This window comes from Nipponia nippon, unplaced genomic scaffold, assembly GCF_047370975.1.
Source record: "Nipponia nippon isolate SJK-2023a ecotype South Korea unplaced genomic scaffold, ASM4737097v1 scaffold_5, whole genome shotgun sequence".
Classification (NCBI taxonomy): Eukaryota; Metazoa; Chordata; class Aves; order Pelecaniformes; family Threskiornithidae; genus Nipponia; species Nipponia nippon.
Window position 1 is genome coordinate 61,046,995 of NW_028262369.1, and position 26,899 is coordinate 61,073,893.

At 37.5% G+C, this 26,899-nt stretch overlaps 1 protein-coding gene across 1 annotated transcript in view; it reads right to left on the bottom strand.

The window, feature by feature from the left end:
- The window catches only part of SPAG16 (sperm associated antigen 16), a 410,847-nt gene that overhangs the window by 150,854 nt on the left and 233,094 nt on the right, over nucleotides 1-26,899 (bottom strand). The window contains 1 exon segment of the mRNA XM_087731487.1: nucleotides 24,367-24,449. Coding sequence (XP_087587613.1) covers nucleotides 24,367-24,449 — 83 coding nt within the window.

Sequence of the window (26,899 nt, forward strand, 5' to 3'; positions counted from 1 at the left end):
GCAAATGAAAGACCTGTCATAGTGTCAGTCTGAGGGTTATTCTTGGGACAAAAGCCAAATACAGTTTGAAGGGTAATGCTTTTCCCGTCTTGAAGGAAGAAAAAAAAACCAACCACAGCAAAATATCAACATAAGATACTTTCTTGCTTGCATTTGGGTCAACTGATCCAAATTGCAGAGTTATATGCTCATTATTTAAAATATTTTTTTTTTAAATCTGCCTTTTTCCACAGAAGTTGTTTTGGAGGAAAGTCAGAATGTAGTGTTTCAAAAAATGACAGTGAGCATATCAAGCTGCCTTTTTTTTTTTTTTTCAATTATTTTTCAAGGTTAGAAAGAAATTAAAACATTTTTCCTCAGACATGTTTTAGGTTTTGAAAAAATTGGCACTAAGTTTCTAGGAAAGCATCCCGAACAGATTTAACATAAACCTCTTCAAGTTTTACTTTTGTCTTTCGTGATATTACTTCTTGGAGAAAACATAATCTGTATTCAGAGCTATTTGTTCTTGATTTTGTATTACACCGTGACACATAAATTCCTTTTCATATTAAGACAGGGAGTTTTAAAATATGAACCCATTATTTACAAATACGTAGAACAGAATCAGGAACACAAAATTTGTTACACTTCATGCCAGGAACCGGACTTATCCTTGCATGTCCCTTATTTACAGCAAAATAATTCAATTACACTAAGAGATTCAAAGTTAGTGTGGAAGAACTCCTCATCTCCCATACTGACGACTTCAATCTTTGACCTACTTTTGAAGAGGATTGACTTGAACCATAAACTGCCTGTCAAAGATTTTTTTTAAAACGACCCGTCCTGTCTATCCACTCAGCTCGTGAATTTATTCCTCAGGAGTTCAAAAGGGTTCAAATAAAACTGACAAATCCAATACCCTGAGGATATTCTGACTGATAATTTTGTGTCTAAGGTGTTTACTCGGGGATAAATCAACCGGACTAGGCCAAAAAATGTAAAGACAACCAGATCGGCTTTCAAAATAACTCCCTTTGGCTGCTCTGTGCCTGTCTCATATGCCTGATCCTTAAATACTCTGACATTTTTCCTGAATTTGCCTTGTGAATGCCCATTCTAAATGAGCACAGGCATAAAAGCCCCCACCACAGATAGGCAGCATCCCTACAAAGATCTAGGTGTTCCCACAGACATTAAAGCTACTTACAAAAAAGTTCCGACAAAATCCAAGTTGAAAAGCAAGCAGTCTAAAAGATATTTTATATTTCACTGGAAGAAACGAAAACAGAACAGGTTATTTTAGGGAATTACTAAATTGAAAATTACTAAATCCTGACAAAATTAACACTGAAAAATAAGTGGTCCAAAAGATAATTTCATCAGAAGAAAGAAAAAGGTTATCTAATGGAATTACTAGTTTGGAACAATTCCACTGACTTTAATCAAGTATGAGTTAACTAGCTTTGAGGCACAATCCAGTTGCAACAGGAACCACAGCAGGGTTGTCCCGTGCCACAGACATCCCACAGCGGGGGAAGATGGGCTGTATTGTGAAGGAAAAAACTGCAAGACTGGAGCTTAGATCAGCACCGTTGTAATTATTCTACATCCATATGAACACATAAGCAGCTAAGCCCTCATCATTAAAATGCCACACCGCAGCTGGCAAATTTAGCAGAGAGCTCAAAAACTGGTGTACGTATTTATTCTCTGGTAGGACACAGTGTGAAAAGCCCTTTTAAATAGCCACTGTCCTTAAATGATCTGTATGCCTTAAATCGGATGCCTTTTACAAGACTGCAAAAATGCAAATTACACTGCCTCAAATTCTAGGGGATTTACTCTTGCTATTTCTTTGAACTCACAGACAGATCATTTCAGGATCTAGAAGTCTATGAGGCAGATCATGAAAAGCCAAGAAAGAAGAAGGCCCGGGCAGTATCTTACCACCGCCACCTGTAACTGCTCGGTAGAGCAAGGGTGGCGGGGTTGCTGCAGACCACAGGACAGCTGGCGCCTGACAGCAGGGCTGAGCACCCACTGCCACTTCTCCTACCAGATGGGGCATTCATTTGGGTTTCCCTGCTGTTGCCCAGAGACCTAATTACATGGACACTTAAACTCTGTCAAATCTTAGCTAACATTCAAAAGCCATCAGCAGAAAATGATAAGCAGACATCTTGAGTACAGAAGCCTCAATTTATCAGGAAATAACGCTTTAAAAAGGGCTATACATAAGACCCTTTTTTATCCAATGTGACATTTAAAGAAAAAAACCCTGCCCTAAAGGAACACCCAGCCGCCTCTCACTCTTTTCACTGACTACTTTTTCCTAATGTCTTTCTCTGAGTGTAATGTGGCCCTAAAAGTCCGGCCCGCCCTACTATATAATGTGTGGCTGTACCATACTCACGAACCATTTCCAGGAGCTAAGAGAGAACCAATTGCTTCACACCCATGAGGAGATACCCCTGCACAAGCCTGAAAGGAGGCTCTGCCTGGATTCCCACTCCCCTCCCTCGCTTTGGGGCAGGGGGAACTTTACAGCAGTCTTTGAGGAGTATGATGGCCACAGCCAGGTTCTGGCTCGATAAGAATGAGTTATCATTACTGGGAGCTATTTGCTGCTGTTAAGGCAGGATTTTGGACAATCTCATTCTGTTTTTAACTTTTTCCTCTGAGATTGGTGCCTGCATTATTCATCAAAGACCACACTACCTCAGAGCTTCTGACTTTTGATTGTGCTGTTCAGCCCACAAATTACTGTCAAGGATAAAAATTGATGCACAGAGCTAAAACTTGCACCTGGTCCCTGTTCTGCTGTGCTGTCTTACCCCTATTTAAGTCATCTTTGACCCAAATAGCAAAAAGCTGACATGCTTCATGCCTTCCTGTCTGGACGTCAGGGATATTAATTTGATAGTGGGGTGGGAATGGGATCCTTTCATTTGTGTTATATGCCAGAAGTCTCCTGCAAAAGGAATGCAGAAAAATAGGGGTCATCTTAAATCACTAGGCAACATTGCATAAAGTCAGGAATATATCCTAGAAAATTAAAAAATTAAACTACAAGCACTTGAATATCAGTGATCAGTAGAGACCAAAATGGACAACAATTATCAAACAATATCTCAATGCTTAGAATTTCACAAAATCAAATAGAAAAATAGAGCATTGTATGAATCTAACTTTTTACAGAGCTGTGCATGTGCTGAACTTCATTTGGAAGACTAGTATCACTGATGTGAATGCGACTGTCCAGTTAAGTACACACACCTCTTCCCAAATCCGTTGGAAACATTCCTTAGGGCATTACTACTGAACGCTGACTTCTAAATGACAGTCACTGCACAACTTTTAAAAAAATGAAATATCCAGTTATAGAACCTGACATTTCAAAAATCAGAAAGCAGATGAGATAGTTACTAAATCAATAAGTTTCAAACATGTAGAATGAAAAATGTGAGTACCCTTTTTTCCTCTATTTAATTATTTAAGTGTATAAATATTTGGCATTTTATCTGTCTGAGAAAGAGCAAAGATTCAGACAAATCTCACTAGCCCCAAGAAATTACTCATCAGAACGTGGGAGATCCAGGTGAGTGGCAGACTGCTTACCACGAGAAGAACTAACCCAGGCAGGTGAACTTGTACTCTCGGGGTCTCATGTTCTTTTGCACCTCTCACATTTATCATTGGACACACTTTGCAATTCATGAGCGGAGATGCTCACTCTGATGTGTCAGTGAGAAAATATTCTGGTGAAAAGCCAGAATACGCTTGTCTTTCTATGAAACTGGCATAAAGAAAAATAAATTCTGCAGCTTATCTTGGCACGAGAGCCATCAGCTTTACTGGCAAGAAATTCCTACCAATGAACTGCAGCCTCAGTCTCACATCTTACCTACTGGGAGTCTGGTATGGTATGAGGATGGTTCCCATGCAAATCCAACACCAACTCCGTATTTTCTCCCAGAATATTTGGCAAGAGCCATAATCATCTAAATACTATTCATCCTTCTGTGTTCTCATTTCCCTATAGGCAACACATACCTTAGTTTTAAAATTACAGTCAATGTGCTGTAGGTTTTTCGGAACCACTAGATCTGACCCTATGTTATCCGGGGGCGGGGGGAGTAATGTCGAGTTTCAAAAGTCTGAAGGCTGCATTACAGCTTCAGCTTAGTAATTACAAAGACTTATGTTCCATTCTGCCCCAAATCCAGAGCTCATTGTCCATTCAACTTGCACCACTTTGACTTACAGTTCTCCGCATCCATTATCTTTAATAATAAAGAGCTGACTGAAGTTAATGATTGAAGAGCAAGATGTGATTAATAATATGGATCTAATTTATGAGAAAACAAACTGGAGTATGATTTTCATGTTTCATTAAAGTTATCTTAAATGTACTCCTTAATGCTAATTGATCTCACAGAGGTGAGAAAATATTCTGTTCCAAATTAATGGGAGAAAATCATTTATCTTCTTTCTGGAGGGAACATTTAATATCATTCAGTATTTAGAGGGAGATAGCATCTTCACAGTGATTTCACCACTTAAAGTGATGCTTCAATGTGGGCACGTATCTAAAATCTGCAAGATTTCCCACTGAATAGGGAAACAGTTCAACAGAATAAATACACAACAAAATGCCATATACAATGTTTTCTTTTCACAAAAGGTCTTTTCTATCTTAGCAAAATTACCCAAAGCTGAAAAGCAGTGCTGGTGAATGAAAATTGAGCGGACTTTTTCCATAAGTTTATCAAAGAAAAACTTATAATTCTGTTAATTTGCTATGAATAGGAGATTACCAAGACATTTGCAAGATAAAGTTCCTTGCAAGATTTATTGAAAACAAAACAAAGCAGAAATCTATTTTTCCACTGAGTTTTTCACTTTTGCTTGTATTTCAGTATTTTTTTCCCTTTTTGAATTATTCATATTTGGATATCAAATATTCTTACAAATCAATGCATTTAAGAATAATGAGTCTTGACTGGCTTCATTTTAACTTGTTGTGCTTTATGCCCAGGATTATTATTAAATGACCTTCTATTCAGTCTGTTTCTATGATCCATAAATAGAAATTGCCTAATGAGCATCTCAAATACTCCACTGTCATTTTCATGTCAGTTTTTCTTATTCTATGTTTGTATAGCTCTGATGACAATATCTATTAATACACAGCAATAGCTTTGCCTCCTTCCTCTCAAATCCCTTCCATGAATACGACCTTCTCTATTCTGGGCTAGAATCTTGTATCTTTACACTGTTTGAGAAATGCAAAGTGACCATAATACCAACTGCAGTAACAACTTGAGAATTTCAAGAGTTGCTCCATGAGAAATACCACAACAGCAGCAATAATTACTGAATTTTCTGATGAAAGAGAAAAAAATTCCTCTTGCCTTGTTCTCGTATTCTACTTGAACAGCATTTACATATTTGGTCTGCAAAGCAGCAGGGACAAATACACTCTCCAATGTACTAAATCTATTTATACCTATACCAAAGAATGAAGGTAGAGAAGAATAAAGGAAGAGATGCAGAGTTTCTGACACTACCTACAGTGAAACGTTACGGAGAAAATAATACATATTCTATGAGATATAGGCAGTGAGTTCTGGGGGTGGGGGAGGGATCCCTTCTAGAAGAAGAATAAATACATGAGACTTCCATGCAGCTTGTGTTTTTCCTATGGCATTTTCCTCCATTTCCTTTGTACGGAACTTAAAGCACATGCCAGCACTTACAAAAGAAGCCTGAAAAAATTGACCTTCAGCTGCTCTGTCTATTGAACTGACACAGCACAGTGTGCAGCAATGCAGTCTTCCAGACCCAGACCATCAGTTGCTGAAACCACCACCACCTCATTAAGTCTACCTGTTCATTCAGTGATCTCAGTGCATGTCCATTTGTTGCACTGTGAGCACACAGTCATTTCAGATCTCAAGGAAATGTTATATGGTGATGTTTTTGGTCAGAAGATAATAGCTGTGTTAATGAATATTTTATTGTCACATCACCCTTACTTTCTATTTTGATTTTACACTGGCTTTCATTTTTTTCACACCATACATTCCATCACTTTTTGCTTGAATTCAGGAATTCATACCTTATTCCTTCTTACTTACAAAGGGTCCAAGAAATCTATAGCACTATGTCAACATGCACGTTGAAGAAAGCCAGTGAGTGCTGGCAGCCCAACTTTCTTCCCAAGGTCTGCAGAAAGACTTATAGAAACTAAGTGAAGTCTGGGAGATCTTCACTGAGGGTAAATCTTGTCACTGTGGACACGCAAGAAGCCTTTTCCCTGAAGAAGTCTCTTATTATGGATGAGCCCCACCAGTAGCCATTATAAGCTGTAAGTTCTTAAAGCAGATGTGAGCAAAGAGAGGTGAACCCCGAGCATCGAGGTCTTTACCATGAACTGACCACGGCTCAGATGGAGTTACTTTGTGACATGGTTCTGGAAGTTCTTTCACGGCTGAAGACTTTCAACTATCCCTCCTTCTCCCAGCTGATCAGCTATGAGGTAATACCCTAGAGGTTTCTGTTTTGCTTTCTTATCTTTTTGTTTTGTTTTCTTATCTTTTAATAAGTAAATTTCTGAGACAACACTATTGATCCTTCTCAGTTCAGGGTATGAACCCTATACAGATGGAATACAAGACGGGAAGCTTTTCCCGTTGTAAGGAATAGAGACACAACCACTATGACACTGCTGTAGAGAAGCGGTTCTCTCACAAAACAGCCTGAAGCCGGCTGTATAGCTATGACCTTATAAAAGTTTTTGGCTTCTGTTTTGTTTTCTGTGTGCACACCAGAGAAGCATGTTCCTTAAACTGGAGTCCAGAAGAAGAGAAGGAAGAGCCCAAGGATGCCTCACCAGGACAACACCGAAGGTGACAAACAAATCTGGGATTATTCAAACTGAACAGAACGGCAAAGGCTTACCTCGTACACGAGCATGTCCAGAGGGGGGACAATTGAAATGAACCGGCATTCACCACTCACTGTGGCTGGATACAAGAGTCGCCCATGCCGATATGGGTTTCAGTCTATGATTTCTTTAGATATACATGAAACTGCACGAATTTGCAGTGCTTGTAATGTTATATCCTGTGAAAACATACAAGGAGGTGACCGTACTATGAAAAAACCTAACCAATGTAAAGTCAGTAGCAGTTCTATCCTCTTTGCTCAGCTGAGTCAAAAATAGTATGAAAAAATAAAAGCCAACAACTCATCATAAATTATTACAGCTTTCAGTGAGAGCTCAGAATTTTATTCCCTGCTCATGTGATTCTGACAGTAGATACACACCTCCCCTGAGCTGGCTGCTGAATATATCATTGGGGCTTGCAAATTAGATTACTGGGTGGCTCTTAACTGAGAAATTTCTTACAATATTTATTAAGGAAGCTGTCAGCAGGGGGAATTAAAGATACGATTTTTTTTTTCTTTTCTTCCTGCCTGTATGTCACCAGAAGACTCTTGGAGCTCTTGCACGTTTTGTATCAACAGCACAGCAGATCAGTATCTGCAGATCAGACGCAGGCCAGTAGAGCTAAAGGGTTTAGATGGACGCTACCCCGATCACTGAACTAACAAAGTGACTTCTCAGACCTGTTCTAATGCCTTTCCGTTTCCCAGACTGAAATGCACATGCTGCGCGGAGCTGAACACCAAGCCTGTCCCCACAGAAGGGATAGTAGAAGGGAGATAAGTTGTTTCTGAGCAGAAATATTATCCAGGAAATGTATTTCAACGGAATATGAGATTCCACTGGTATCATTTTACAGAATCTATGTTTTTCTATTACAGATAATACATTATACTATTCAGTATTATCTGTTATATAGACTACATGTGTTATTTTATCACAAGGACTCATTTTAAAGTAGTCAAAGTATTGTGGCTGTTACGGCTCAGCGCACAAGATATCTGATATTCATGATCACTTGACATACGACAATAAAATAACTTCAATAAAATAATTTTTTGTTTCACAGTCTCATGGTAACATTTCACACCACAGTACATGCCTTTTTCATCTCAGATCATATACTTTTATTTGTGTATACGTATGCCATTTTTTAAAAGTGACCAATGATTTCCTGCTTGCCTGTTACACTGTAAGGACTTTGCGTTGCCGAACAGTTTCTGACAAGCGAAATCCTGCTGTGTATTTTTGTGGGCACTTAATAGTTTTGAAAACATAGACAACTTTACATACCATAGTGTGACAGTGTTCCACTAGGCGAAAAGGGGGTATTTTCCTGTAATAACAGGATGGATGTATGTCCTTTTCAAAGGCAGGGGGAGAACAACATCTTCAACCTGCTTGAGGGGGCTTGGGGTGAAAGAACACAGGAAAAGGAAGCAAAGTAAAGGCAAAAAGAATATTTTGTTTGTGAGTTACTGACATAAGATATGGACCATCCCAGGCAGACAGGCTGCAAGAACAGGCTTGTGAGAGATTAATTAGGTGCCAAAGCAGGGAGGCCCATTCAGAATCCCTTAGCAAGGTGAAAATGGACTAAAGTGATGGACCATGACAGCAGCAGAAGGGAAGGAAATGATTTGTACTTTTCCATCAAGAACATAAACACCTAGACCTGATGCGGTTGTCTGTCTCTCTCCTTGCCACTTCCATATCATTGCGTACTGATGAGCAAGCTCTGGATCTCAAGATTTAATTTACCACGCTGGTAACTGACTGACTGATATTTCTAAGAACCTCCAACTGCTACATTAAATAAACTCATCTTTCCTTCCAACTGAGATATAATTTCAGCAAGACTGTCTTGTATACAAGCTATCTTTTGGTCAGAAAGGGGAACATTTTATTTAGATGTTCTTTTTCCACAAAAAAGAAGCTGATATGAAGGGTAGAGCATCACTCTCTTTTTTCATGGGAGCTCGTATTTCTACCCAATGGTCCAAGTTCATCTACGTTAGAATAAATCTGTAGCTACATTCATTATCTAATGTTTTTTTCTTATTATGAACACATAGCCTTATGGATATAAGCTTCACCATCTCTTAACATCTTCACCATCTCTTAACATCCCTCAGAAGAGAGAGGGAATCATCTATGAATAGTAGGTTAGGGATTTGCAGTACTCTTGTTGCTTACATCCAGAGACAGAGGTCCTGAATAAATGATGCCACGGTAGAGATACTGCTCAGTAGTTCAGTATTTTGCAGACCGCATTCTGAACCTCATCTCAGGCACTGATTCCAACCCTCATCCTTTACCTGTGTTATTACTACTTTTTCAACGTAAAACATCAGCTAACACATTTCCTTGACTCGTGACTAATTATCCTCAGTGTTCTCTTTTTCTCTACAAAGTCAATTTCCCTTCCCTTAAATCCAGGTAAGGTAATGATGTCCTTCAATAAATCAGCCTTTATTCTACCCCGCCAGGTTTCGATTTTTCTTAACGGGCTCAAACAAACATGGACAGACTGTTACAGTTATAAAAAGCATGCCTATACCATGAATGTTGGCATTTAAATTAATCATACCATTATCGATATCACTAGCTCAACAATGATGGGAAAATTTTACTTGCTCAATTTTTAGAGACTTCTCTTTTGAGAATTGCATTCCAGAATGGTTCATTCAAATTCAAAAGGGCTTTCAGTAAAACCGCATTGAAAACAGAAAACATGAAACATTTCCACTCCCAGAAGACTTCACTAAATATTAACAGGCTGCTGCCTCTACACTAACGTACAACAGCAGCCAAATAATGCACTAGTTAGATATTTCATCAACTGTACAATAATTGAAAAGAAAATATAGATAGTGGGTAGGCTTCTCTTACCATGTATACTTTCCTATCTGCACAGATGGAGTTAAAACTCAGTAAGGACAACAACCTGGCACGCCCTGATGGTAACATTTTACAATTGCCCGGTACATATTTTTTGCTAAAGGCTGTACAGGGCACAAAGCATTGGACAACCTGCAGTGCTCCACACCAGCTTAGTAGTCATTTCCAAAGACACACAGCAAACCAGCGCAACAAGTGAGATTACATGTTGCCAATTCTTTTGCTATTTAAAAGTGTCTTAAAAAAACCACACGACACATGCTTACTAGCAAGCCTATGAAAACAGGACAAGCTCTGCCTCCTTTCTTGATTTCTTTTTTTAAAGCATGTGGTTTCTGTGTTCAGCTCCAGTTGGAAAAAATTGGGGGGGCTGGGGGTGATACCATTTCAATGATTAGTTAGGTAGTCATAGTTACTTGCTTTATTGCTGTGCCATATTAAATCTCATTTCAAGCATGGTAATTAAAAGCACCTATACAGCCAATCGAAATTAATGAGATTTTAAGCATGTACTTTTGAGTCAGTGCCTCTACCAACCAACTTTTTACATGCCTTCCAGAGGAATCCATTAAATGCACAAAGACTCTCAAACTGTACTATCTTTCCCAACAACTACTCTCTCAAATCATCCCACGGAACAAACACTTAGCTAAACCCTTTCTCAAGTCTATTGAATAATATTCTTCCATGTGACCTGCTATCACCAGCAGGTAAAATGTCAGGGTAAATTACAGCGCAAAGTCACCTGCTATGAAGGTGCACACAACATTTCTGAGGAAGTTTTGTAAGGTCACACAACAACCCGCCTCCAATCCTGTCAGAGTGATATAATTCTAACAGTTAAAAGGAGAATACTTTTAACAAAAACAAATCCTATCACTTTCCCATTATAATGGCTTTATCTCCAAAATGTGTTTAAATTAGGCATACAACTTTTCCAGCCAAGATCAATGGGCAAGTATAGCAAATGGGCTGGCTTAAGACATTAAAATGCCAGTTTGTTTTATGCTGTTATAAATGCATCCTATCATGTCTTTACATTTTATGACCTCTATTTTATTTCTAGGTAGCTTCACATATGACACATCCAATTATTCATGTCAAGAATGTAAAACTACCAGTATTTCAGTAAAAAGTGCCTACCATCATTTATGACAATAATTTTTTTTCTTGCCCCATTATTTCACTAAATGTAACACATTTTATAAGACATTGACATGTGGGGACACTTCCTCTATAACATACATTTGTCTCTGAAAAGATATACGCCAGCATCATTCTGTCAATATGAGCCACTTCCTTCAATTGTTACTTATCTTCAATAAAATGAAGCTCTCTTCAAACTGTGAACATTCATTTGTGCCCTCTTTCAAACTAGAGTTTGACATTTGAAAATGAAGTGGTAAAGTATATGCTACTACTGTCCTTGTGAAAATGTGAACATTCCATCTCAAATATTTTTATAAGTATTTAGAAACAAAATATAAATTAAATCTTTCTCTGTGCAATTTATCTTAATACTCAGTACTCATGGAATGTTTTGATCTTTGCAATCTGAGTGCTCTGCAAAACAAAGAGCAATGCCCCAATTTAAAACAAGCTGTAAGTCAGGGTTTCTCTAGCAAGGGTCAGTTTGCAGAGTTACTCCTGAGTTATTATATCATGTGAAATCACTTTATATTGCTGGTTTCAGAGAACTTTAATTGTTACACTTTTTAAATTCACAGTGAGCAGAAGCAGGATTAAGTATAAACCCTTCTGTCATCACTCACATCAGAGGCTGCTTTGAGCTCGGCCAGGTAAGGTTGGCTGAATCAACGAGCATGGTGTGTAAGTCCTGCTCCCACTGAAAGCAACACAAGGTTTGCCACTGATGGCAGTAGGAGCAGGATTAGATCCAGGTTTATCACCACAGGAGCCTGACAGCTCACGCTTTCGGTCTAGTGCACCGTAAATTGAGCATGTAAAAGGAAACTGATCTCTGAAGCGGTGTGGACTTAACTGATAAGTTCAAGGGTGCAATTCTACCCCTTCTTCTGTCCTTTTCCTCCTCCTTCTGCCAAAAGCAAAGGCTTAGCAACTAGGAAGGCTTAGCCAAGGAAGAAAGAACCCCAAACATGATATAAATGTTTCATTAATATTTTCTAGGTATATAAACAAAGATTACTCATCTGACTCAGCAAGTTTACAAGTCTGCAATAAAACACTGTTACATCCTTTTCTTAGACCTCCTTGAGAACCATGAGAACTTAGGAGTCATACTCTTAGAACACGGAAGTTCGGAAATGGATCAAATTGCTTCTTTTAATTAGAAGGACATATGCCAACCGTAATAGTTACATTTTTGTCTTGCTTGATGAGATTTGAAAGGCTGAAGCAGTTTATTTTTCAGAGTACAGGTTTCTTCTCTGAAATTTAGCAAAGTTCTTTTCTCTTTACCTTTCAAGAGCTGGACTGAGCATGGCAGCTTGCCTTTAACACCAATTTATAAAGACTCAACAAAACCGTCACCGACCCTGCTTCAGTTTCTGTTGAAATCAGTAATAAAAACTACAGTGATTGATTTAGTAGGTGAACAGATACCACCCTGCTGCAAGTGGGAACTGTAGTCACACTCCTCTTCTGGCCCTGCTCGTGTGAGAAACGCCTTGCACACACTGGGCAGGCTTTTGTGCTCACACAGGATGCAACTACACCTTCAGGTAAGCCCACAGTCCAGGCTGAAATTGTCTAATATACATTGCAAGCCCTCCCTTTTAGCAAAACTGTGCAAGAAAACTGAAAGGCAACGTCTGAGCATGACTGGCCCTTAACTTTGGATCTCATTTTATGAGGTCTGAGCACATTGAGTGCTCCCCAGCCCAGTCTAGTTCCAGATATTCTGGGGTTCAATCTTGCAAGCACCACGTAAGTGTTAAAATCTACCCACAGGAGGAATGTGGGCGAAAGCCAAGTTCGTTATAGTGTGCCCATAAGCACGTCTGTAAACTTTTCCTCCAACTCAAAATACAAATATGGGCTTCTCTTATTCTGTGGTGCCACCTCCACCAGCAGTGCCCAGCCTTGCTACCATTTACACATTTGTGAGCTGTTAACAAGCTACTCTGTCAACAGCAACATCCAAACAGGACAGGAAAGCTATTTTGTTGCGTTGCGCTGGAAATTCATTTCGTCTCCAGGGACCTTGCCTCCTTACATATTTTGCTGTTCTAAAAATTACTTCGTCCTATTTCTATAACTTGAAAGAGCCTCTTTGGCAAATAATGCCCAGAAAGGGAAAATTGAACATACCTGAGAACACAATAAATACAAAAAAGCACATGCAGAACAGAGAAAGAGGGCAATGTATTACATTAAATTAAGTCTAATAGCTTGAACTGCAGATTCAGAAAGGTCTAATAGTGAGGGACATTTGGTCAAAACTCCCCTAATAAATTTATAATTAACCAGCAGAAAGCAATGCTCCAGTCAGATTTCTATTCTGCAGCGAAATTAGATAACAGCCAAATAATCACAGTCCTTGAAACAGTGTTCTATAAATGCAGGAGAAAGAGGCTGCAAAACTTCAGGCCTTACCTTTGGGATTAAAATGCTTATTTGTCTCAATTCCTTGTAATTTATGCAACCGAACATGTATTACTGGAGAAGTAGCCAATTATAACACCATATTTATTTCTGTTGTAGAGCTCTACTATACGTATTTTAGTAGAAGCTGTGTATTTATTGAGTGTGGGGAAACTTCCACTACTAGTGAGATACTGATCAGCTTACTAAGACATATCACTGAGAAAAAAAATACTCTCAGACAAAAAGCACAAAGGCAAAGTTTTAAGGACACACTGGTTGCTATGGTGTTGAACGTAGACTTCACTGCCTAACACTAGCCTGAGAAATAATAAGAACCCTTATTTTCTAGCATTGATTATTGAGCATGTTTCTGCATAGAGCGCACACAGATAGTGGCTGGTTGGGTTTTACAGAACAAAAGACTTTCACAGGTACCATGTTTGGTTACAGCTATCCAGCAAAAGTAGACAAAAAAGAAATATAAACAATTACATTCTATTCTTTGAATGATTCGAGTACTACTCAAAACCTGGATCTATTTTGATAAACACTGAGAATAATAAATGTGATGGACAATAGCTTTATGGTTTTTATGAGTGAAAAGCACAAATTACTGAATTAATAATATTAGTATATATTAATAATAATATTATAACATATAATATTATTATGAATAATCATAGAAGGTGTGAAAAACTAACATTGTGTGCCAATAATCTATCTCCTTTTTTATTGGCTTGAAGCATGAATAATGAATCTGCTCATAATTATACTGAAGGTTTAGCCTCTTAACATCTTACATTTCTTTGAACAAGTGAAATGTTGTGTAAGAAGTATTATCATTTGTATTCTTTTCTGCTTCCAGATAAAGGGTTTTCAGTGTGAAGCTTAATTTTTTAAAAGGAAAGATAAAACAATAAGGCATAAGTTCTCTACTTAAGAATGGCTTACAGTCTTCTTGTTCTAACTTTTCCCATTAACGGTATGATTTTATGTCAATATAATTAAACTCATATAATCACAGTGCGCACCCAGAATAAGTGTCATTGTATGAGAAGAACAGTATCCACAATTACAAGACCAGACTTATTTCTAAAGCGATATAGAATATAGCACTGTAGAATCCTTTACAGATGACATCTGGAACTAAGCACATCTTTAAATGCAAGTATTTTCTTAAATGTTCAGCTGAACGAGGACCAGAAGACACACCACTTTGCCAAACTTAGCCTAAGAATAGCAACAGAAATTAGTACTTCCACAGCTATCTCAGAGACACCAACAAGCGATCATCATGAATTGAAATAACCATTTTTTCATGCGTAGCTGTTCTGGATTGAGTCACAGTAGCAAGGGACGCCAGAGAAGCCTGAACGCCTCGGCAGCACACCGCGTCCACCCTAACAGCAGAAAAAGGGTTGCGGTCGCCAGGTCTGTCTTCAGGAGGGCGAGGAATACTTTTATAACATTGCAGTCGGTTCCAAGAGGGCAACTGCTGAGATTAAAAGTTTCACAATATAGCATATATATTTTCATACCAGATTGTAATACATTCTTCATTACCTTTTACCATGTAGGCTCAGTTGAACTCTGCACCTTGTCAACGTACCTTTAAAATCTCACTAGTCAACGCCTAATTGTTGGCAGCACCAGGCATTTTTCAGCTCATGGCAACAGCTGTTGCGAAAGCTCACTTGCCACTGAAACTGGGCTCCAGATCAACTTTGATAATTTATTTCAGCTACTTTATTTTGAACAGTAGCACGTTATTTTCAATCCAGATTCTTCAGAAGGGAGACGCTTTTTTATATACTTCAACTTTGGATTATTCTACATTTGAAAAGGGCCATATTTTCCCAAGGTTAGAATCAGGTCAATAAAAATTACTTTGAAAGTCATGGGACAGGAACAAGATTTAGGCATTTGTATCAAAAAATTAGATCTTAATAAATGCTCTTTCAAAGCACCGTCTTGGTCATATAAAAAACCATAGTCTTGCTTGTAAATACCAGTAAAAGACTGATGTCTGGGAATAGTCTAAAGTATTTCTATCCTGACAATATTTAGCAATTTGTTATCTGAATTCAGAATCAATAAATTTTTTAACACTGCTCTAAGGAACTGAACTTAGCAGGCATTCCCAGAACATCTGTAACACATACCTATGGGATTTGGACCTCACATAAAGTGCACTGGTGCCCACTCCTAACGTGTTGCAGGAGCGCACACCCTAGATTCCTTGATCAAATTTCAAAATCTAGGTTTAGTTCTTCCCTCTGCCTCAGGAAAGTCAAGACACATGTATTAAACCATCCATTCATGGCTATAACTTTCATTCAGTCTGACTATGTGATGAAAATAAATTCAGTCAGCTGAAGAAAAAAATTCCTGTGGACCAATGGTCACAGCATTCAGAGTGACAAGATCAGAAGCAGTCCCTCTCCAAGGCCAGCTCTTGTATTTCATAGTTATTGAATAAAATGCCATTTCAGTCCTTAGGACAGGACTAGAACAGAACCTTCTCTTCCTCTGAGATGCCTGGTTCTCCCTTGCAATATACAGAAAGTATAATCACCTATCCCAGAATTATGGACATCAATCCAGGGGCAAAGTGCACTCAGGTTCAGAAAGGTACATGGTGATGCTTGTATTATTTTTTGACTCTAACCCTTGCTCAGCACTTTCTGCAAATCAGGTTTCCTTAAGGGATTTTTTTTTTGTTGGACAGTTAAAAGACGGGAGCACCAGAAATCACTTATTGAAAACCATAGCCTTATTTTATTAAACAATTATCTCCTACTCCCTCAAGGCATATGGGTACTAGCTAATCAGATAAGCGCAATCTCAGTAATAATAAAATAGATCTAAACCATTTAGGCTGACATTAAACACTGCAGAACTAGTACAAGCATGTTTTCTGCTCAGCAGTTCTGCAGCCGAATAAGCAAAGTCTCGCTCCCTGGTGACAGTGGGTTATCCTCAATTATCATATCAGCTGACATCAGCACTGAACTGATGCCCTGTTTTTGCAGTCAATACGGTAGCTGCCATGTTTTTATTATTTTTGCTTTTTTTTTTTTTTAATACAAAAACTTTACAGGGAAAACTTCTGCCTTTTCTGGCTAACCCTGAACAACTAAACCCAGATGTCTCTGTTAATTCATCCAAGATCTTACTGCTGTTGATTCTGAAAGATAACAGATGGATCACTGCCACGTGATTTCATTTTTTGTGTGTGTATATTAATGCTTATGTTAGAACTGTTCTATTCAATCAGGTTATTGTACAGTTTTAGGCTTCTACTGTTCAAATAAAATATTGGAGAAAAGGTGAGCCATCTAAACTCAATATTCAGATCTCCTTTACAGTACATTTCAAGCACCCTGAAGAATTTCTTTGTAGTTTCTTTTACTCTCTTCCTTTCCATAACTTATTTCACTCTTCTACTTGATTATGTTGGTAGATAAAGAATACGGCATCATATGCACGACTACTGACTGGTCACACATAATACAGAAAATGAGAAATGTGAAAATGAAAAATAAAATTTGAAATATCTTTACACCAGAAGACCAGATAAAGTTACTGTGCTATACTGGAATGCACATTTTTTGTTGAATCCTGGTATCTTGCTGTGAGGCTGATCTGATCTATTTCTTCTGAAAAGGCACTGACAAATGTAATGAATAATTGCTTTTTATAGTATTTTAAGTGTGTAACAGTATATAACAGCACATTTTTAAAAAATCCTACTCCTATAACGCTAAAGTCTAAAATACCTTGCCAAAGCCTACTCTGCATTCATCCCGTGGAGATCTATCATACCATATTCTCTATAACTTTGTACATTTAGGATGAGATTTCCAAACTTCCCTGACAATGCAGAGTCTCAGGTTCATATAGCTTTTGAGTGCCTAAATATTCAATTAGATCCTTAATGGGATTTTCCAAAGTGACAATGTGCCTGCTCCAACAGATTTTCAATCATCCCTTCAGGCACTTTTAAAGATCCAACTCTTCGTGCCTATCAAATGAAAAGAGCCCACCCTCTAACATCTGCTTAGGTGAGAACTTTGTTACATGATTTTACCAGAATTAGGCAGAAGCGGACAAGGAGAAGACTTGTCTCACTGAAGAACAACAAGTGACTCTCTCAGGGCTTCTGTTTGCTAAGAGTAGACGTTAAACTGCATGAAGGATGACCTAGGTTTTCACCGTTTCTAAAACAAAATTCTTGCCTTCCTTCCAAAAAAATCAACTGTTGTAAAACTACTGACAAAAGGGAAAAACTGAAACGAAAACTACATAGCAGACCAGCAGAATAAATCTAGAGAACTCAACTACAACCACACAGTTTTTATAAAACTGACTTAATTCAGCTATCAGCCCTCAAAAACTGCCCCCCTCCCCCCAAACCAAAACCAAACAAAAACTCCATTAATTTACCTCAGAATCCATTTGCTGGTCTAGCTTTATAGTGATGAAATTCCACAGAGGATAGAGAAAGCAGTACCAGCACTTCATGATTTAATTTCACCAGCTGCTTCTTTTTTTTTTTTTTTTTTTTGTTTAACATGAGATTAAACTGACATCGCTGTATCTTAATCCCAACCCATATTCAGGAAGACTCATGTAAGTAACATGGGTAAATTACAGTGTCCAGTGCACACGTAAAGGGACTTCTGCAAGCTGTGCTCACTGAACATGGCATACAAATGCATTAGGCACCAAAACTATATGCACACCATGAATAATTCTACCAGAAGCTGTCTTACTGTTTTCTGATATATAAAAGAAAAGGTCTTTATCAAAAAAGTCAGATAAAGAAAAACCTACGGTCTCAAATTGAAAAATGCAATGGCAAGTGAATGTTAGAGGCCCCTCTTTATTTATTACTATATTGCAAACCAGGAACTTTAGTCCTTCTCATTTTTCAAATAAAAAACTATTCTATTAAAAAAACCACAACAGTCAGTTGCAATAGTGCAGAGAACCACGAGAGCCTGGGCCAGTACTGTGGTATTGTAAATTAGTATGCAGTTACACAGAATATTAATGGATGGGTTTAATCTAAAGAGTGCAGAGTCACTGCATAAAAAGCAGTGTTACTCTTGTCATATGTTAGTTTATTTTCTTCCATATTTTAAATTTACTGAAATTCCTTTAGAGCTATTAAATGAGCAAATCCTTTTTGAAAACAGTACAACATGGCTGAAACGCAATAAATATAAGCACTTTAATATTTAAGTGAGGAAAATGAATTTCAGTGTGTTTTCAAATTGGTTCTCTTCAGTGCAGTTTCTTTATTTGTCCAAATAAAATGGATTTGAGTGGGTGGCAGCTTTAAGGAGATATGCAGCACTATTCAATGGCTTTGTGAACTTGGGAAGATAGTATGAATAATGGATTTGCTGTGCTCTTAGACACGGAGCCACAACAAAAACAATATCATTCTAGGTTCTCTAATAAGCAGCTGCTGGAGTAAGGAATAAAAAGCCTGGCCTACTGATTTAAGCTACAGGTGCTAGCATTTTTGTTCAGATCATCATAGCAAACTATGGGACTGGCTCTGTGTTTTCAGCAGGAAAACTACTCAAACAAGGGTGAAGGGCTAAATTCCCAAGGCTACCTCCCGCCACTCTGCTGCTTTCTTCTTCTAAGTCCATTTTTATATTATACTTCACCTCCACTCCCAAGCAGAGCTGGGAAGGGCTGTATTTCCCTCCATCAACAGCTGGAGGAAAAGGTTAGCTTGAAACACATGCACAAAAATATAAGAGTACTGGTTTGGTTTCCTCCCTTTATAGATCTGAACATATATCCCACTTCTCAAGGGGAGAGTGTCCTTTGCTTTATTTAGTAATTAATTTAAAAATACTTAAATTCCATTAGCAAATTAGTCACTCTTAAGCACGAATGCAAACAACATCCAACAATTTTCAATACAGATGGATTCGACCAAAATAAATTTGAGAAGTGTGCCTCTTGGTCCTTTTGAAAAGAATCTGCTCTCAGTCTGATAGAAAATCAGAACCGTTTGGGACCTCTAATCCATTCCTAACAGTGTGCAAGATTTCAATGCTCAACACCACAGGACTGGAAAATGTAGCAACTTTTCCGAGAACTGGACAGTTCAGAGTAGGACGAAGTACGATATCTACCCATTGAGGTGGGATGATCTTATCCTCATTTTCTTCCCAAACTTGCAAATGCAAAAACTGTTCACTTTACGTGCACAGGCACATAAAGTGGTTCCTCGTATGAGTATGTCTAAAAGAGTATTGAAGAGAAGGTCAGTGATCAAGATCTCAAATTCTGGTCCCAAAAGCCCAACTGGTATATTTAATTTGGCACTTACCAAGATTTTAATACTGGCATTGCACTTCTAGAGGTTGTGACATCATCTTATCCTGTTGGTAAATACATCTCCAGCAAGTCACTACTAAAATCTTCAGTTGCACATAGCAAAGCTTAGTTTATACTATTGTTGTAGGTGCTGAATATGTAATCAAAGTACTGTCAAGCCACGAGTGATAACCTGATAAGAATTAAAAGGCTGACACACTTTGAAGTAGGTTTTCGTCAACCCGCAATGCTAGCTGCTAACTTCACACCTAGTATTGCATACTGCATCCTCAAGTGCTTATTTTCATCTTAACCTTCCAAACACATTTAGCTCAGATCTATATTACTATGAAACAAACTCTGATATGAAAAAAATCTATGAGAAGGGCTTTTTAATCAGCAGAACATAACTGCAGAAGATCACACACAGTATTTTTATTTTTTTCTTAGAACTTCAGAGGAGAGACACAAGTATAACTTCAACTATGTTCACACTGTGCAGCTAACTGGCACGCCCTTTATGCAACAAAAATGGCCATGACTATCTGCTCTGTATTAAAGAATTCACAAATTTTGTTGACATTTTACTGCAGTCTCAACATTAAGACTCTATTACCTAGAATTTTTATTTTGTGACTGAAATATGTTTGAAAAAGATACTAAAATATAAAGAAATTGGCTTTGTACAAACTGTGTAATTCCAATACATATTTAATAGGCTTCCCACAGATACACATGCCTATGCAGGCTCTGAGTTCAGTAAATAGATGCAGAAAAACTGTCTTTCAGATGGTGAACAGATTCCTAGCTGGGAAAGATATTGGCCAGTCTAGAACGAGATTTTTGCATGATGTTGTGTTTCAATTCACATCAGAAAACCTACTCTGAATATTGGAATTGCAGAAGGAAAGTTGCCAACATTTTTCTTTTCTTCATCCTGATCTTCACCTCCATTAAGGCAACCCCCCCATATTTTCATGAGAAGCGTCAGACTGGCTATCTGAACAGTTCCAAGACTTAACCACTTGTATTGTGCGGATATAAGCTTCATAGCTTTCAAAGTCTACTCTGAAGATTCTGAGATCTGGCTCAAAGAAAAACATGCACAGGGTACTAGAGAAATTGTATTATATGTATGTGGTCCTACCATTTAGGGAAATTAGCCCCGAGGTTTTTGAAAACTGTCACTGAGAAAAGAAACTACTGTTGGGCTGAAAATTATATTCGTTCACATTTTAAGAAGGTACAAACACAATTCCATGTATCCCAACTTCAATAAAAAACCCGGAGACCCTTTTTGTATGTAAGAAGTCATTATTTAAGGATTAAGATGTGACTTGTGTTCATACTCCAGCTGAAGCTCATCAATGATGAATGTAGTTTGCTTTAACAGGGTACACATGGTAGACAACTAGACTTCCAGTATTTAGGAGAGAAAATATTCTGGTGATGCAAGATTTTGTGTAAAGTCTGAACCCTTAACAAAAAACAAAAAAAGGAAGCGGGGGGAAAAAAAAAAGAAAAAAACAAACCCCATAAGCATCACACATATACATCTCTGAAGACTGCCTGGAGCCAGAGGACAAGAATTCAAACACCAGGAATTTATATGTATAAAGGCATCCATTACAGCAGACTTTTAATTTGCAATCAAATGACCAACTCATCTAATTTCAAACTAGAAGACATTAGCAGCTAAAAATAGTTCAACATTCAGGTGGATATGCCTATCAAAGTACTGCTGCTGATGAATAGTACGACGTATTCCTGTTTTTGTTAATTCACTGGAGATACGAGCAGGGAAACAATCTACAACTACTTGTGTCGCGGCACACTGTGATTTTGGGTAACAGTGCTCCACTTCAGCATGTATCACAGACTATAGGTGTAATATTTGCACTAACTGGTACTGACAGGATATGGTTGTGATGATTGAAATACATCATTTTAATGAACTGTTGTCTTCACTGAATTCTGTAATAATATCTGACAGCTTTCACTGCTGTATGAATTACTCTCTGCTGGTACAATTCATTTTTGTTTTGGTTGAGATACTGTAAGACCGTATTTCTAGGAAAGCAGGTTAGGTAAAGGAAAGACTGCCAGTAACGAGTGAATGTAACATGAAGGAGAAAGAAAACGACTGCATAATGAGCCTGGATATGTAGTGAAAAAATATACTATGACTGAAAATGTGCTGAATGTCTGCAGTGCTGATTCTACGCATTTGAATACTGAATGTAGGACAGCGGAAACACCCTGTCAAGATCTGAACAATATTTTGCAGAAGCCATAGTTATAATACCTGCACACTTGCAAATAAGACAAGGAATTCAACTTGCACATTCTCAAAGAGAGAAAAAAAAAAAAAACAAACCAACCCTAGCCTACCACAGTGTACATGATCAAAGTGGACTAAGGTTTCCGGACCTGCCAGCTGGTTTGGTTAGGATTTGATGGAAGGAAGCCTAAGTATTAATTTCATAATTATCCTGCTCTTGAACTAGCTGTCAGGGAATCTAGGAGGCATTTTGACAAGTAAGGTAAACAAAGCAGAAAGGTGTCCAACTTACAGAAGATGACAATTACCTTAGCAGTTCAAACAAATAAAGCATTCTGCTGTCCAACAGGAATCTCTCAGCCAACTATATATAATTTTTAGGAAATTTGCACGTCCCTGGGCTGACAGAGGGCAACTGGAACATAAAAAATGCTAACCACATCTATGAAGTTTTTCCAAGCCATACTGGATGCTGAAATAATGGAAGCAAGGAAACTGTTGAGATAAGAAAAGGATACATCCTTTTATGCTAATCAAGAGCACCTTTCTCTGTTATCTTCCCATAAAAGAAGATGGAAATCTTATGTAGGTAACTGTAGAGTTCAGAAAAGCCTACTAGAAATATTTGCAAAGACGAGAACTCAGACGTTTTAGAAAGCAGCTCCATTCACGACGCCCTAGTTTAAAAAAAACAAATAACTTGAATTTTTTCCCCTCCCTTAATCAAAAACAGTGCTGTACATTTCAAGACCACTAGCAGAAACCAGAAAGCAAAGCTCTTTCATGTCTGTCTTTTCAACGCTTTAGAAAAAGACTCAAAATATTTTTGACATTTAAAAAAAATACTGTCATTTTAACTACTAAGAAATTCAAATATGCTTCATATGTACAAGCTAAATTGCCATAGACAGTTCCACTAAAAAGCACAGAGAACATTGATTTATGTAGACCTGTAGGCAACAACCACCAATACAAACATTTCAGCGGAAGCTACACAATTCCTATCATGTTTAACAGTTCAATTCCATGGAGACATGTTTCTACTGTGTCCCAAATGGTGATTAATTTATGTTACAAAGTGTGTCCCAAGTGGTCATTAGTTTATGTCAGAATCTTTGTAATATCATTAACAACATATGCTTTTAATTTCTCTAAGTATATGTGTGCTTTGAACATTGCCATGCAACTGCAAACAAGTTCAGCATTGCTTTGTCACTGCATCCTTTAAGTGACAGAAATAATAAACACACAAACATATGTTTCTCATGAATCTATATTACTGCTAAAAATCCAATTCTGATTTTCTTTCTTCTCATCCTGTAGGAAAATAGAAGACAATTCATTTTGACTTTTTTTTTGATGTTACCAAGGAATGGAAAGGTAGGTTATTAATGATGGCTTCAGTAGTAACTCACTATACAGCCTTGAGTAAAGGACTTCACCTCTTTGCTTAGTTTCACCAAATGTAAATAATTGTATCACTTGCCCAGTTTAGGGATTCCATGGGAATTAGGTAAGACTCGTCTGGTTTTTTGGACTTGCAAATATGCGACCATATTAAACATTTCTCATTATTAATGCCTGTTGTCTTGTACTAACTCTTGTAACGTGATTTAAATAAGTTTACAGTATGGAGTTCAAGCTACACTTCTTTATTAAGTTTTGTACTTCAAGATTAATTTTTTTCCAGTATTATGAAGATTAAGCCATATTTTCCCCTTAACCGAACAACTCTGCTTTGGATATCATTTTTTTTTCCCTGATAATTCACATCTTCAAATTGATTTTTACAATTGGCTCTCTGGGAATTATAACAGCTAGGTTTTAGACGTTCTTTGGTCCTGAAAAATGTGTTATGGAACTCTAGCGTAATTATAAATTTGGAGACTTGGGCATAGGCCTCATTTTGATTTGAGGGATTAATAGCAGGTTGCCTCTCTAGTACTCCTCCGAGGATTCCAAAGGGAATTCTCCTTTATCAAAATGGCAAGCATTTCCTGATGTGCTGTCAGGACAGAGATTACAAACTACCCAGAGATGGTCCTTCCACAGTTCCTCTGAGTTCTTCTACCGGCCTTCTAATTTCCTGGAGGACATTTGTCTATTCTGAAAATAGATTAGCTTCACTTTTACTGGAATCAATTAAACATGGTATCTGGCCAGAACAGCTTGTGGCTTCTGTCCCACTGAAAAGCAAGTCAGATAAGAGTCATCTGAAAAGGGGTATTCTAAAAAGGACTGGATACACGCCCTCATTCTGATTCAAAACGTGAAAGTATGGCTCCATTTTGAAACTAGACAATCTTTACAAGTTTCTTCAAAGAAGATTTTATACAGTCCTGATACGGATACGTTTGGTGTGGCGAAAAATAACTACAAATCTGATAGTGAATATTTCATTTAAAAGTTGTCCATTGCCTAAGGGAAAAGGAAGAAAAAGAAACAGAGTATCAATCTAAAAGATACCAGGAGAAGTTAGGCTAAACTCTGGGCCTTTTCACATTGCTCTGATGGTACAAAGCAACTAGTTTGACTAGCCAACATGGCAATTTAAGCAACATTAACGAACTTCTTTGGTGAGACTAAAGCAAAACAAACAAACAAACAAACAAAAAACCTCAAACCAACCAAAACTATAACGGCGGTTTATAATCAGCTCAATCATGTCTTGCACTGCACACTGTCAAGATGTGTTAATAATAAAAAATGTGCAGTGTCATCATTGCATGGTATCATTCCAAGGAAAGCTACAGTTGATTAGGGGTTTCTAATTAAATGAAATACATCCCCGCTTAATTTCTTTAAAATGTCTACTAACCCTAGATTTCCCAAAATTAAAATGCTTCTTATCAGAAGAAATAAAACTATACTCAGCAGTTATAACAGAAGCTAAGAATCTTAATGTAGGCTTAAGAACCAAAACAAAAAAGGAATTATTTAAATGAACTGGGAATTAATCATTGTCATACACACCTGACCCTAGGTGAAGAAATGAAAATTCCCACTCTTGATGTAGAAAAGCAGAAAGTGTCAACAATTATTTTTGTGTATATTTGGAAATATGTAAAAGAATGTATTAATACCTTAATAACAAGATACTATATTAGAGGTTGTACAGGATAATTAACAGTGATCATGACAGATTAGTTACTTTTTAAATTTGCACCTGAAGAAATGCACCAAAGGATACTAGTAATGACTGAGTATTGATGTAAACAATTACATTTTTTAGAATTTTAAAATAAAATTTTGATTATGCAAGAAATTTCAGGGAGCTAGACAGCAGTTACTGTGTTAAATGGAAAGGGAAACAAGTAAGTGACGGATTAAAAAACAGCAAAGAGAAAGCAGCAATGGCTCCAATTCACAGACGTTTATTCACCCTGAGGCCTGCTGCAGGACAGTAAAGAATTGCATTTGTCTGTGGCCTAATTCCACCATATTTTGCACTACTGAAAGAAACCAGAGAAAAATGGAGAACTGGTCCAATGACTATATAATGGATAAACTGAAGAAAAAACAAATTCTGAATGTTCTGACTTTGGTGAAAATGATTTCTCAAGCTTAAAGCATAAATAACAATGTTTGCATTTAACATACAGTCTCCAGCATATGTCTGCAAAACTAAATAACCGCCTGTGTTTACATGAGATATGTGATGTTCAGTTTAATTTGCATATCAGAGATCAAGTTGTAAATCTCTGACGATATTTACAGTTGGATAATTGAAATTAATCCTGACAAAATGACTTTGACAGTCCTGAATTTATGATCTGAGAAAACAATCCTGGAACTGTTTGCTGAGCTATTAACATGGCTGGCTATATATTCTCAATCTGAGCCATGCGCTGAATAAAAACCTGTTCACAAATTATAAGCCTCTTCCTTCCTTCCCCCTCTTCGTGTTCAAGTTGCTTCCCACAATCATTAAGAAGATGGGATAACCTTGAAGACAGCAGTTATGCATGTGTTTTGCTGCCTTTTTTTAAATTTTATTTTTCTAGCCATGGCAGGTACATTAGTTATCTTTCTTTCTCCTCCCCCCCGCCCCCTGTAGATGTTATGCCCTTTTCTTTTTAATCTCCTTTAAAAGCAGCCAATTCTCCCAGCAGAAAGCATCAAGAAGTTCCAACACCAGAACTCAGCCTCCCTCAAATTCTTCAGATCCAAAGTAACTTGAATCATGGTTGCATCTCAGCATGTGTCTGTGTCTTCAGGGAAGACAAAAGGTGCTTGGATTTTTGTTTGTTTGTTGGTTTTCTGTTTTGTATTTTAAACTCAGAGCATATCTTTAAATAGCGGGCACATAAGTTGTTAAGGAGAAGAACACTGTTAACTACAGAGCTACCTCACATTATCCTCCTGGTAAGAATGCCATTTGTGGCTAGATATATGACGGAAACTTCCAACATACACAAAAGAAAAATGCTCGTGAATAATATCCATTGAAAAAAAAAAAAAAGAGCAGTAGTTTCACCTTCTAATAAAACAAAATTCAAACAATTAGCAGGCTGAATTTTCTTATCATTGGCAAAGAATTACATAATTCATTAAAACTGTTGGCAACCTTTTTCCTATTTAAGAGATGTTGCACCTCGTATTCTTTGGACTCCAATAATGGATTTGATGATTGTGAACATTGCACCTTGGGTTTTGGTGCTAAAAGATAGCAGCCAGCCTCCCCACTTCCCTGATACCAAGTTTTCAACCACAGAGAACTCTGTTATGGGTATTTCAAAAGCTATGTTTATAGATAAAAGAAGTATGCTTCTAACATATAAAAGCAGCTTTTTGAAATCTGGAAATAAAAAGACAACTACCACCCATTACAGAAATGTATGTATTTATATTTGCAGCATTTATTTACA